The 13,151-nt window shown below is 37.9% G+C and overlaps 1 protein-coding gene across 1 annotated transcript in view; it reads right to left on the bottom strand.

Annotated features, from left to right (window-relative positions):
* The window catches only part of LOC135712745 (proton-coupled amino acid transporter-like protein pathetic), a 35,485-nt gene that overhangs the window by 19,835 nt on the left and 2,499 nt on the right, over window positions 1-13,151 (bottom strand). Inside the window, exons 3-4 of the mRNA XM_065235791.1 lie at window positions 4,268-4,345; window positions 4,046-4,196 (exon numbers count right to left, since the gene is read on the bottom strand). Coding sequence (XP_065091863.1) covers window positions 4,046-4,196; window positions 4,268-4,345 — 229 coding nt within the window. The remainder of the gene's footprint in view (window positions 1-4,045; window positions 4,197-4,267; window positions 4,346-13,151) is intronic.

Here is a 13,151-nt window from a genome sequence, read left to right as displayed (position 1 = left end):
TCACAGTAGAACTGACAGTTCACTCTCATATGAATTTCTGCTTTGTTCATGTTTACATTCAGCACCATTAACACCAGATCACTCACACACTCTTGATTGCTAGCTGTCAGTTCCACTGAGAAACGTCTCTTGGATCACCTTAATAACATATTTGCGTATACATTCGGGGGTAAACAATTGGGAGATTGCCGCAAAAACTCAACGCAGATGTCACCACTGCATGATGATGATAATGTTGACATAAATATAAGTATAAAATATAAAATTCGTGAAAATTAGCATTAAATCATAATTTTCATCAAGCCTACGTAAAATCCTTCCAATATAACATTCGAATTGAAGAAGAAAACGTTTTCACGATCAGACTGATGTGCATCTTTGACTTTTCCAGATGAACTTTCATAAGATATATTCATTTAATTTCACATGCATCGTAAATATGATGTAAACAGAAGTAAATTGCTCAATTACTCAAAATAAAGATGATTTGTCATTTTGTTATCCCTTTGAAAATCATCTAGTACCATTTTATAGCATGGTGCGTGTTGAGTAAATCAAGTTCCGTTGCGTTTTCCGTCGAAAATTGTGCATATCAATATGTTTGCCTAAAAAAGGCCAAAATGAACATTGATTGTATATTGGCGTCCTATAAACGAACCCCACACGTATCAATATATAATATTTGTATAATCTAAAAGCGAGTCTTAATTAGAGTCGGTGTATAATGAGTCACGCCAAGAGAAAAACAGTTGAACTCGCATCACGGTTTCCGAAGGATTCCCTTTCTTTTCACTTGGCAACAAAGGACTTCTACATCAACTTTAAATGACTTCTAGCGAGAACCAAAAATAACGGTTGTAGTGAATCATAATATCAGTGATTTTGTCAAATTATCTTATCAAAAAATAGTAGAAATTCTCATTACTGATCAAAACCAAACGTATCCCATGACCATTTAATGCTCGCTGCGTGTTTATGATGATTTCTTCAATTTTATTTTATATTTCATTGCAATACCTTTCGTAGACCTTTCATAGCATCGTAATGTTTATTTACTTTGCACGATAGGTAGCCGATTTGACAGTTCAATAGGTAGACTTGGCTTCACTCTTGGCGTGACTCATTATACACCGACTCTAGTCTTAATATTTGACGAAATTATTGACATTGTTTAATTTTTTAAAGTTTAACGTTACTTTTCGATACCCGCATAAACGCGAACCATAAATTGACCTTACCTAAAATGGTTAAAAATTGTTTATAATCCCTGCTAAACTTTAACTGAAATGGTTATGGAACTTTACATGAACGTTTAATGATAAAGTTTCAACCTTATATATTATGGTTTTTTGGAACTGGACCTTACAAATAATGGGTTGTTAAGAACCATTACCGTTCCAAATTCTTGTTTTCTCCATACATTTTCGGAAAGAGAACTATATTAGAACCTTTTAATTTATGGTTTGAGAACTTTAATGGTAATGGTTATGGTAGTCAGTAAGGTCCACGAATGGTTTTGTAACATCGATCAACTTTATGTGGAATATATCGCGAATTGGTTGCCTGTAATTTACTGATTACCAATTCACGATATATTCCACGTAAAGTTGAGCGATAATACAAAACCATTAATGGACCTTACTGACTACCATAACCATTACCATCAATGTTCTCAAATCATAAGTAAAAACGTTCTTATATAGTTCTCGTTCTGAAAATGTATGGAGAAAACAAGAATTTGGAATGGTAATGGTTCTTAACAACCCATTATTTGTAAGGTCCAGTTCCAAAAAACCATAATACATAAGGTTGAAACTTTATCATTAAACGTTCATGTAAAGTTCCATAACCATTTCAGTTAAAGTTTAGCAGGGATTATAAACAATTTTTAACCATTTTAGGTAAGATCAATTTATGGTTCGCGTTTATGCGGGTACAGTCCTTATTGTGAGCGCATTTCAAGCTAAACATTGTTTGAGAAAACTTGTAAAGATCCTAAACCGGATCCGGAATCAGATCCGCAGTCCTCCGCACATTTTGCGTTCTTAACACGTAACTTCATACATATTACTGGGTTTGCCAAAAAAATGTGCAAGTTGTAAATCTTATCGTAACAGATCGTGTCTATACTGTGACAATGTGACATGCTGTCTAATACGAGCGTGGAAATTCCAACAGTGAAAGCTCATAATATCAGTAGGGTAGTCGGAAAGAAATTCCTTCTGAAAGCTTTGGCTGCTTGTCAAGATAATTTATCTAATCAATAGAACACTTGTCGGAATCAACAGGCCCTTGTCATGCGTTACATTATATAGATAAAACGGTATGAATCCAGTAACAAGTTAATATCTTCGTCGTAGGGGGTAGGTCTCGTTGTGTGTGTGTGTGCTACTACATTAGCACAGCACACTAGACAAAACACGAGTATAAATCTAGATAGAGCTGGAATTTGGGCGTAACAGGTTTTGTAATCAATGACTTCTTTCGAAGATTTCTAGAAAGTTAAGACTCGGCCACGCAAACCAACATAACCTACGGGTAGGGGAAGTTTTCCCGTGCTTTAAATGTGTTGTTGATTTGCGTTGGAGAGCCTTAACCTCATCGAAAGAAGGCATTGTTTACAAAAGCTGTTTCGCCCTAATTCCAGCTCTATCTAGAAATGGCTCGATAAAAGACGAGCAATCGAATAATGTAAAATGTAGATATGACATTTTGCTGCCGTTTCTATGAGTAAGCGTAATTTTGATCCTACACATGCTGTCACGCGCATAACCTATCAACGAAGCGGGTCACGTTTGAATAATGGATAAACAGCCGATTCGCGCCGGGTTGGGCACGTTATGCGGGAGTTGGCGAATTTTTCGAGCCTTGTAAACAGTTTTTGTTTTGTTGTCGGTTCAGGCGGAAAGGCGTAATGGACACGTGCTGAACTGGATAACATACCTATTAGTGCGTGCGATGGTTGACGAGAGATTCTGACTATCCACTCAGCCAGGTCACGGAAGGATTCAAGGTTTTCCTTTGATCTAATGGACAATGGCTCAGTGAGCTTAAATGAGTCGCAAATCATAGTCGAACTGAAGCTACAGTCGCTGAACTGCTTCCTCATGTGACGACATTGAAATATCTTTTCAAAGCCGTCTGAGAATGGATTGCATGCATGTCACTAAGAGTGTTTGGTGTGCTGAAAATGCAGATTGAGGTATTGCCGTTTCAGAGAAAATAATTCGACGTAACTGGCAGCCACAGCATGCCATTAAAGCTGATAATCTGACGCCAAAGGCTATTTTTTTCCCTGAATTGGCAATATTCAAAACTGTGGTCTGTATGTCGGTCTCAGCTCTGATTTGCTCAAAACATTAATTTACTATAGGATTTTTCCGAAAACATCAGACGGTTTATTTTGGTAAAATCCATTGATTGCCTATCAGAGAGCGGTCTACGCGTCGTTCAAGATGTATTGCATCATGAATCACACGTCACCTGTTTATCGCTCGTCAAGATAACAGTTTACGAGAATGAAGAGGAACAATCGCTTTACAGTTGACTGCAAAGAGAGAGGGGGAGGGTCTGGGGTGGAGAGATACAGTAGTTCAATTGCTTTTTGATACTTTATTGTGGATTTATTCGAGGTGAACGAGCCTCAAAGCCACCATATACGATTGATGGACCATAAATATTCAACCCGTTTACACCTTAAGCAGGGATCAATCCCGATTAGATGGGAAACATGCCTATCGGGACACGGGGAATTTAAAAGAGCCGTGTGGTAGTGTAGATGACGAACTTGGTCAAGCTTATCAGTAGCTAGTGTGTATAACCTTTATTCCTCGTTATTGATTAGATGTGCTAAGCAGCAGAGGTAGGTGTCATTGTGTGGGGGGAAGCTCGACTGTCAATAACGCAAGCGTTGAGTCAATAATTTCGAAAGGCCAACTTGATTGTCTCGAGAATGAGAGTGAAATCAATGAAGCTGATAGGACCATAACCGATATGGGAACGATTTCATATGATTTTTATTGTTTTACTTTTCGGCATTACTCACCAGAATATGCACGCAGTGCGTACAGATTAGACCTATTATCACCGTACCGATGGCACCGAAGAGGAGACCTGCGTTTTTGAAGGCTACCGGCATAGCCAGAATGCCGGTACCCAAGGAACTTTTGAGTAAGTGGATAAGAGAGCCGCTTGTGCTGTAATTGAAGGTAGTTTTTTTTTCCATTAACAACCATTACGTCAAACTGTACCAAAGTGGATTCCATACCTATTTGGTTTATCAATTTCTCGATGATCGAACGGATTGTAGTCATCGTCTTCTATTTGGTTGTCTGCTAGTTTTGTGCTGCAAGTAAAAGAAACAATCGAAACATTAAACATCAATTTCAGTACAGTCAATAACATTCATCGAAATGTGATTGACCTGCAATTCGGAACGGAAATTTGCGCTACACGGTAAAATTCAGAACTTGCTACCGGTGCCATTTAGTATTACGATATGTGTTCAGCGAATCGCTGGCTCAGCAGGGTATATAAATCATCAATTTGGTAATAGCCTCTCCATCAATATAAAACGATTGTCGTTGAATTTGAATTGTCCCGTATAGCTAGAATCAATCAAGTCGGGTGACGTTGAAAATGCTTTGGAAACTGAAAAGTCATTAAGATAGCGATAATTGTGGTCTAAGGGGAATTTGGAAACCGAGGGTAGTCAGTTTGGGTATACATTTTAGAATTGGGACTGCAAAAAACAATGTGAAAAAGGTGACGTGGCACTTTAGTTCAATAAAGGGTAGCTAATAAAACTTGGAGTAGGCTGTGCGTTTGTTCGAACCTGACGTTTGTTTTTTTCTGTGGAGTTTTTTGTATCTATAATCGGTTGCTGATCTGGCCATAACCAGGCCCAGGAGACAATTCTAGTTCCTCAGTGAGTTCACTAAGACAGAAGAAGCCCTGCGAGAGCTGCATCTCATTCTATTTAGTTCTACGTCCCTGTTATTTCCCGCTGAGAAGCTGTTCCGAAGACAAGTAGAACCTCCATGAGGCGTTCGATCATTCATCCCATCATTAGTTCCATCATTCGTTGAGTCACAGCGTTGAACCTGACTATTGGCCACGAAAAGGCTTGCCAATGCACATCAATAATCGACTACATACATCCGAAAATTTGTTTATCTCAAATCGAAGGAAGACATTCCGCGCAACTACCATAAACCGGACTAGTTCATGTTGATCTTCGTCAAGCTTCATCTACAATTTCGACTTCTACATCAACACATGTCAAGCAGCCTTCATGTTCAATTGGCTAAACTTGGTGAGTTCGTTCCATTTTGTAAATTTTTATCTTTTCAAACCAGTAACGTTGGGAGTTCACCTTTTTGTGGTGCGTTACTGGTATAAGATCTACCACCGAACCATAGTTGTGACAACTTCAAACTAGGGAATCAGGATTTTCGAGAAATCAAAGGATCACATGATAGTCCTTGTTACTTTTAATGACATGATAATAGTGACAAGTCTCGGTGACCATACTGCATTTCTATATTGTATATTTCAAATCAAAAATATTGTTTATGTTCATATACCTATTTCACATAATCCTTTTCCCTTTGTCCTTCTCCTTTTGCTTTCCCTCTTCTCTTTTCAGAAAGCGAGTTATGGCGCTATAGCACTAAGTCATAAAAGGCTAGGACAAGAGTTAGTGCTCATGCCCCAACCGTCAGAAGAAAATGGAGCATCACTTAACCTTTCTAGATTTGATGCTTCCAACGACCAACCAATCATATAATTACCAAAATCGGATCGTACGGTACGAGATGTCCACGTTTCATCCATTTATTGGATTCTGAAGCATCGTGTTTAAATCTTCGATTTAAACAGGCCCGATGTTTTCTGAATCATCTTGCCCCTTAAATGCTGCACAGTATGTGAAAAATATTTCAAATAGACAAGAAAAATTATATATATATATCATTTTCCAGGATGCTTTCAAGAACTGGCTGTGTTGGTGTTAGATAAGATTAGATTAGATTAGACACTCCGTCAACCATTTAAACAGCGGGAGGACGTTGATAGAACATCACACCATGTAGTCCTTTTTACGCAATGATAGGCTTGATAGAATTTGATGATATTGATGTTGCTTCTCACAGTCGCACAGTGGTCCAGATCTGTAAAAACCCGGTCAAAAGTGATTATCTCACGAACGATGCATTTTAGACATGTGGTGTCTTCAGGAAAGTTTCTGGATATGAAAAGTTCCTTCTTATGACATTGACAGATCAATGATTAATCCCCCTAGAAGTGAGATCGAAAATTTATTTTTGTCAAAGTTTCATATTTTGGATCGGTGTCTTGGGCAAAGTTTTAGAAAATATCATAACAAGAAACTTTGCTGAAGGCACTAGGTGTCCATTTCTTTACCCTATTGAAATATGGAACGTTTTTTTATAGAAACCCCCTTAATTTAAGTTTTTGCTCTATAACAATTTTCATTCAACTGCTACAGGCTTAAAATGTTCTACAAAATTTTTCAAAACATCAAAACACACAAAATTTCTGAACATTATAGGATACTAAATTGCATAATAGGTCAGTTATTATTGATTTTTCCGAAAAAATTATAATTTTTTGCCACTTAATTATGATTTACTACCATTCTCCACGAAATCTGCATAACGTTTTTGGTGCAACGTACAAATCATGCGTTGCTTTTGTGTGTACCCTTCGGTCTTTCGAAATCACATGGTTGTGAGTCCGCACGTGTTTTTCGAGAGATTAAAATTCCAGTATCCAAATCGTGTGCTTGAAGCCGAAATTTAGCAGGTTTGTTTATCCCTTCTTATCATCATTTGAATAGTGAATTAATTACGTTTTTCATAGAATGAAGCCATTTTCTTCAACGCGACGGAAGCTGCTAGAAATTATCCGTGAGAAATCAGCTTTTAGTAGAGATGAGCAGAAAAACCATGTCACTTCTTATGTGTTGAATTGCGTTTGTTCATTGAATGCAACAAATCCAACGGATCTCATCATTCAACATGTTCGAAGCATAATTTCATCATTTTGTGGTATGTTTTGATTATTAATACTAACTACCAATAGCTTAAGACCCATTCAATATATCTGAAATAGACAAGCTTTATGGGCGTTGGGACAAATGTCACAGAAAATTTTCTGCTTTTGAAGCTAAGTATAGTAAGTGGCTTGATGAGGATGTTTTGTTTTATATCGAGGATACTTCTGTGGAAATGAAGGAAAAGGAGGCGAAAAAAGGTCGGCCATCTGTGGCCTTCGAGAATTCGTCAGCTCGCAGTAAGCGGCGGAAAACAGAGACACTCAGAGAGCAGCATAGTGGTGCAGAGTTGCTGCATGCAGCTGCCATGCAGTTCAGAACCGTTGGGAATGAGTCTGCAGCAAAGCTGCTTCCATTTTTTGCTGAAAATCCTCAAAAAGCCAGTGATTTTCTTGATGCGTACAAGAATACAGAGATGCATTCATTGCCTGTCAAACTGACTCCTGAGGAAGGTGTTTCATTGATCATTGAAGGTGATCTAAGTAAAAATCAATATAATTTGCTTAGGTCTGTTGGAAAAGCGCACCATGCTGACTTTTTCCCTGCATATAATGTGGTACTAGAGGCCAAGAAAAAAGCGTACCCCCCAGCAGAAGCTATCACAGTATCTGAAACAAGTGCAGAAGTTAAGCTCCAGGATTTGGTAGACTTGGACGCTAAAAGGATCGCGGAACACTTGGAAAGTGAAGGATTGTTGGAAAATTCAATTGAGATGAGATTGGAGTTGCTGCATAAGTGGGGCTGTGATGGCAGTAGTGGGCACTCACAGTATAAACAGTCGATTTCCTCTGAGTCTTCAGATGATAGCTCTGTACTGTTGACAGCTATAGTGCCACTACAGTTGAGAACTATCAATGAATCCGGTCCTCCAATCACCATTTGGACAAATCCTGCGCCCTCGTCAACAAGGTTTTGCAAGCCTATCCGCATACAATTCATAAAAGAAAATAAAATAACCTTGAAGCGTGAAGAACAGTATGTATCTGACCAAATTGCGTCACTGCAGCCATCCATGGTACAACTGAAAAATGGAAATGAGTTGAAAATATATCATCGTCTCAGTATGACCATGATTGACGGAAAAGCTCGAACCATCCTGTCGGATACGTCATCGATGGCTACCTGCTATGCCTGTGGATCAACTCCATCCGCAATGGCTGTGGATCAAGTGTTATTGCGACCAGTAAACGCTTCAACATTTAAATACGGAATTGCAGTTCTTCATGCACGGATTCGCTTTCTGGAGCTAGAGTTGCATGTTTCCTACAAAATGGAGCTTAAAAAATGGAGCGTAAACCAGCAATTGTATAAAGAAAGGAAAGAGATGATCCAGAAACGATTAAAGGAAGAACTGGGATTGCTCGTCGATGTTGTCAAGCAAGGAAGCGGAACTACCAATGATGGCAATACGGCTCGCAAATTTTTTGATAATATTTCCATTGTGGCAGATATCACTGGGTTCGACAGAGAAGTTATGGAGCGATTCTCGGTGATTTTAACTACTCTAGCCTGTGGTCGCGAAATTGATACCGAGAAGTTCAGAATATTCGCACTGGAGACAGCCCGTTTATTTGAGAAAAAGTATCCTTGGTACTACATGCCATCATCAGTGCACTTTATACTAATTCATGGTGCTGATGTAATAGAGTCGATGGAGCTTCCGATGGGTCTTTACTCGGAAGAAGCGTTAGAAGCTCGGAATAAAAATGTAAGGTCATTTCGAGAGCATCGGACGCGAAAGACCTCTTGCCAAGCCACAATGACGGATCTGTTGCAAAGATTAATTTTAACGGGTAAGAAAATTCTTTTAAAAACAGGAAAAATAAGAAATAACATATCTCTTGGTTTATTACAGGCGATATACTTTTGTCAATGACCAGACCAACGAAATCCAAGTTATCCCAAACATTACCTGATGCTGTACAAAACTTGTTGAAATTATAATGCATGAATGAAGACTGTGTGAAATTAGCCAAGTTTTTATATAATATTAATATCTGTTACTTAATATGTACGTTTACCAAACCTTGATTATGCCAAGCTAACAATAAAGTATTAGCAATACTGAAAAAGAAGTTAGGCTTTGAAAAATAAAGAAAGCTTAATTTTGTTTTGCGGCAGCAAATCGCCATCAACAACATATATTTTTCAATAAAAATAAAGAATTACTTCTATTTGAGAATACAGTACGGTGGAATATTTTGAAAATATGTGGCCCTACTTTGAAGCAGTAGAGGTTCAAAGAATATTATATGTACAAAAAACTCAATATTAAGGTGTTTTCCATAGAAAACATCGCATATTACGCATTATGTTACCTCTAACTCATGTTTCTACATGTTTCTGCATGAAATGTCGAATGTTTCGATAAAAACACACCTAAACGATTATTTTGCAATTGATTTCATCGTGGGATTTCGTGGAGAATGGTAGTAAATCATAATTAAGTGGCCAAAAATTATTATTTTTTCGGAAAAATCAATAAAAACTGACCTATTATGCAATTTAGTATCCTATAATGTTCATAAATTTTGTGTGTTTTGATGTTTTGAAAAATTTTATAGAACATTTCAAACCAGTAGCAGTTGAATGAAAATTGTTATAGAGCAAAAACTTAAATTAAGGGGGTTTCTATAAAAAACGTTCCATATTTCAATGGGGTAAAGAAATGGACACCTAGTGTTTTCAGCAAAGTTTCTTGTTATGATATTTTCTAAAACTTTGCCCAAGACACCGATCCAAAATATGAAACTTTGACAAAAATAAATTTTCGATCTCACTTCTAGGGGGATTAATCATTGATCTGTCAATGTCATAAGAAGGAACTTTTCATATCCAGAAACTTTCCTGAAGACACCACATGTCTAAAATGCATCGTTCGTGAGATAATCACTTTTGACCGGGTTTTTACAGATCTGGACCACTGTGAGTCGTAAGGTTACTGTCTGCTGTCAAAGTTCATTCATAAATCAGAGTGACCAGTGAACCGATAAATCGGGAAACCGGAGAAGAAGCCGGGAATTCGAAGTCATCGGAATCCTGAGAATAATTTTAAGGGAATTCCGAGGATAATTCCAAGGGCATATCGAAGATAATTTCTGAAGAATATAAAAAAAAAAATCCCAGAAAAATTCCAGATGAATCTAGAGGAGTACTCCAAGTTTCTGAACAACAATTTTAAGACAATTATGATGAGAATTTCCTGGCAATTCTAAAGAGAATTTAAGTCGGTTGGAAATGCTAACATGAAGCTTTAGTGTGATAATTTATTAGCTAGAGAATGATATTTAGAAGAGGGTAGGTGGAATGTAACAACTCAAGGCGGGAGTAACCGTCAACAATGCTGATGATGGTACAGAACGCAACAACCACCCTACCCTAGGAGCAACACAATAGTTGGGTAAAGAAGAATTGCATTATAACACACCATCTACTGGAAATGCTCTCGCAACGTGGGGCTTTAGGTAGTGATGAAAACGTCGCTAGAACTATTCCACAGCCACAGTCAGTTTATGAGCAAAAGAGAGACGCACATTTTTTGCCTGTAGACTTGGAGACATACTTCAAGTCTCCGCGTACATCGTACGGGTTAGGCAAAAGATGTGCGTCTATCTTTAAAAACTGTCGCATTAATGGCCCTTCGCTCATTTTCAACTTCTATTCAATTTTCATACTGCCGTATTCTAACGGAACTAACCACCTACCCTCTTCTGAAGATCATTCTCTATCTAATAAATTATCACACTAAAGCTTCATGTTAGCATTTCCAACCAACTCTGAAAATCGCTTTGAATGAAGATATTATATATATTATATAGTGATTTCTGAATAGAATTATGGAAAGAAGCTTTAATGAATTTCAAAAAAAAAAATCGAAAAAGATCTAAGAATTAATTTTATGCTTTTTTGGATTGATATGCAGAGTTTTTCTGGACTATTATACAGAAATTTTCAAGGGACTCCCAAAGAGAATCTCAAACTTAGGCCCTTTGGAGTGAGAGGCAGTCACGCTTTCCAAAACATCAGGTTGATCAGGTACTATTGTACTGAATATCTCAATCTGTTAATTAATTCAAATCACATCTCTCGCATCTCATTATCTCATGAGGCTCCGAAAATATTCCAAAAACCATCAAGTGATCAAAGGTTTATGTTTGCTAGGCTTCTGGTTGATCTTGTTTTGTTCAGAAAATCTTCAACTATGCAACACAGCTTAGGATGGTATGGTATGGTCACCTCAGGATGCTTTCGTCATCTTACCTTTCTATATTGGTTTAAAAGGGTTAAGGTTATACTCTAAGTAAGCCTTAGCGTGTAACTTCAAAACCACAAATGTCAGCTACCGCAAAACATACACATATGAAATTGCTATTTCTTGGTTGCTGCGCTACAATTAACATAGAGTAGTCGTTTCATTATTGTATGTAAAGGGTGTATTCGATAAAAATGGCACACCGAAAATCTTCTGTAACTTTTGAACCGTATGATTAAAAAAACCTGAAAATTTGAGTAAATCTTATTCATAGTGTATTATTTACATGTCTCAAGTTTCATAATTAGGCCGTGAATTTTTTACCTAATTATTTCCATTAACTACTGCTTTAATTACATTAATTCCACCGGTTCTTTGTATTCGGCTTTTATCGGCTGGGTTACATGTTTACAAGGTGCAAAAAGCCCCAAACCGGAATGAAAGGCAAAGCATCACTGCTGAAACCCGCGCCTGGAAACTTTACACGAAGCTGCTCACCAAATCGTGTTGCACCGTGATGGATGACGAAACTTACGTCAAGGCCGAATTTCGTCAATCTCCTGGGCAAGAATATTTCGTTGCTAAGTCTAAGTTCGATGTTCCGGAGGATATTCGAAAGAAGAAATTATCGAAATTTGCAAAGAAGTTCCTGATCTGGTAGGATATTTACGGATGCGGTGAAATAGGCGCTCCCGAGAGCGCTCCCTTCATCACTTCCGGAACAATCAGCGGTACGACTTAAACGGAAGAGTGCCTAAAGAAGCGTCTCTTGGCATTCATACGGAAGCACAAAGGATCAACTCTGTTTTGGCCTGAATTAGAATCCAGCCACTACGCTCAAAACGTGTTGGAGTGGTACCGAGCCAACGGAGTCAATGTTGTGCCAAAAGATATGAACCCACCAAATTCACAGGAACTTTGCCTAATTGAAAAATTCTGGGCAATTATGAACAGGCAAACTTTAAAAACAGAGCTGGAGTTGAAGACAATTTCGTTAAAAAAACAAAAACACTGGGAAAATCGCTCGTACAAAATTTGATGGGTTGAGTGTGAAGGAAGGTGCGAGCATTGGGGATGGGAGACGAAATCGAATAAAACAAATTTTGTAAATCATAACTCATTGATAGTTTTTCATTTCCTTAAATTTTCAAGAAAATCCGGTTTAATTTTGGTGAGTAAATATGTGTGTGCCATTTTTATCGAATACACCCTTTATTGTGGAAGCTGACGTTTATGCCTTTGAAGTTTCATGTAAAGGCATCCTTATAGTATCACCATAAAATGCATCAATGGTTGTTGCATTTACCCTATGCTTCTTATTTCTACTTAATCTAATTCAATGCTACAAAAAAATTATGGCTCCGGCTAATCGAGCCCAGGATAATCGAGTCTGACCTGTATTTTCAAAATAAGGAAAATGGCTCTAATGTTGGCCTATGGATCTAAGATAGGGCCCATCGCTAAAAATCTGCAATTTATCAATTTTTGTCTAGATGAACGCGAATTGGGACGGTACTAATTGATATTTTTGGTTGCTATTGAAAATTTAGTCGATGCTGAATTTATGTGTGGACCCAAATAAGAGGCATTTAGGCCGACATTACATCCATTTCCCCTATCTTTCAGTTGGTGCTTCTGGCTCAAATTAGGTTTTCGTTTTCAGTTGCGCCAAGTGGGGCCTCTCTTAGCTCAGTCGGAAAAGGTACAGTTTCAAAGCAAGACATGCTGGGGGTGGCTGGGTTCGATTCCCGGTATTTGCCCACACAATTATACTTATGAAAAAATGGCACAGACCTGCATCGAAAGCTCTCAATTAATAACTGT

Source organism: Ochlerotatus camptorhynchus, unplaced genomic scaffold (genome assembly GCF_037179485.1).
Source record: "Ochlerotatus camptorhynchus isolate MF236.1 unplaced genomic scaffold, CSIRO-AGI_Acam_v1.1 ptg000503l, whole genome shotgun sequence".
NCBI lineage: Eukaryota > Metazoa > Arthropoda > Insecta > Diptera > Culicidae > Ochlerotatus > Ochlerotatus camptorhynchus.
Note: the sequence above shows the minus strand (reverse complement) of the source record. Positions and strands in the feature narration are given on the sequence as shown.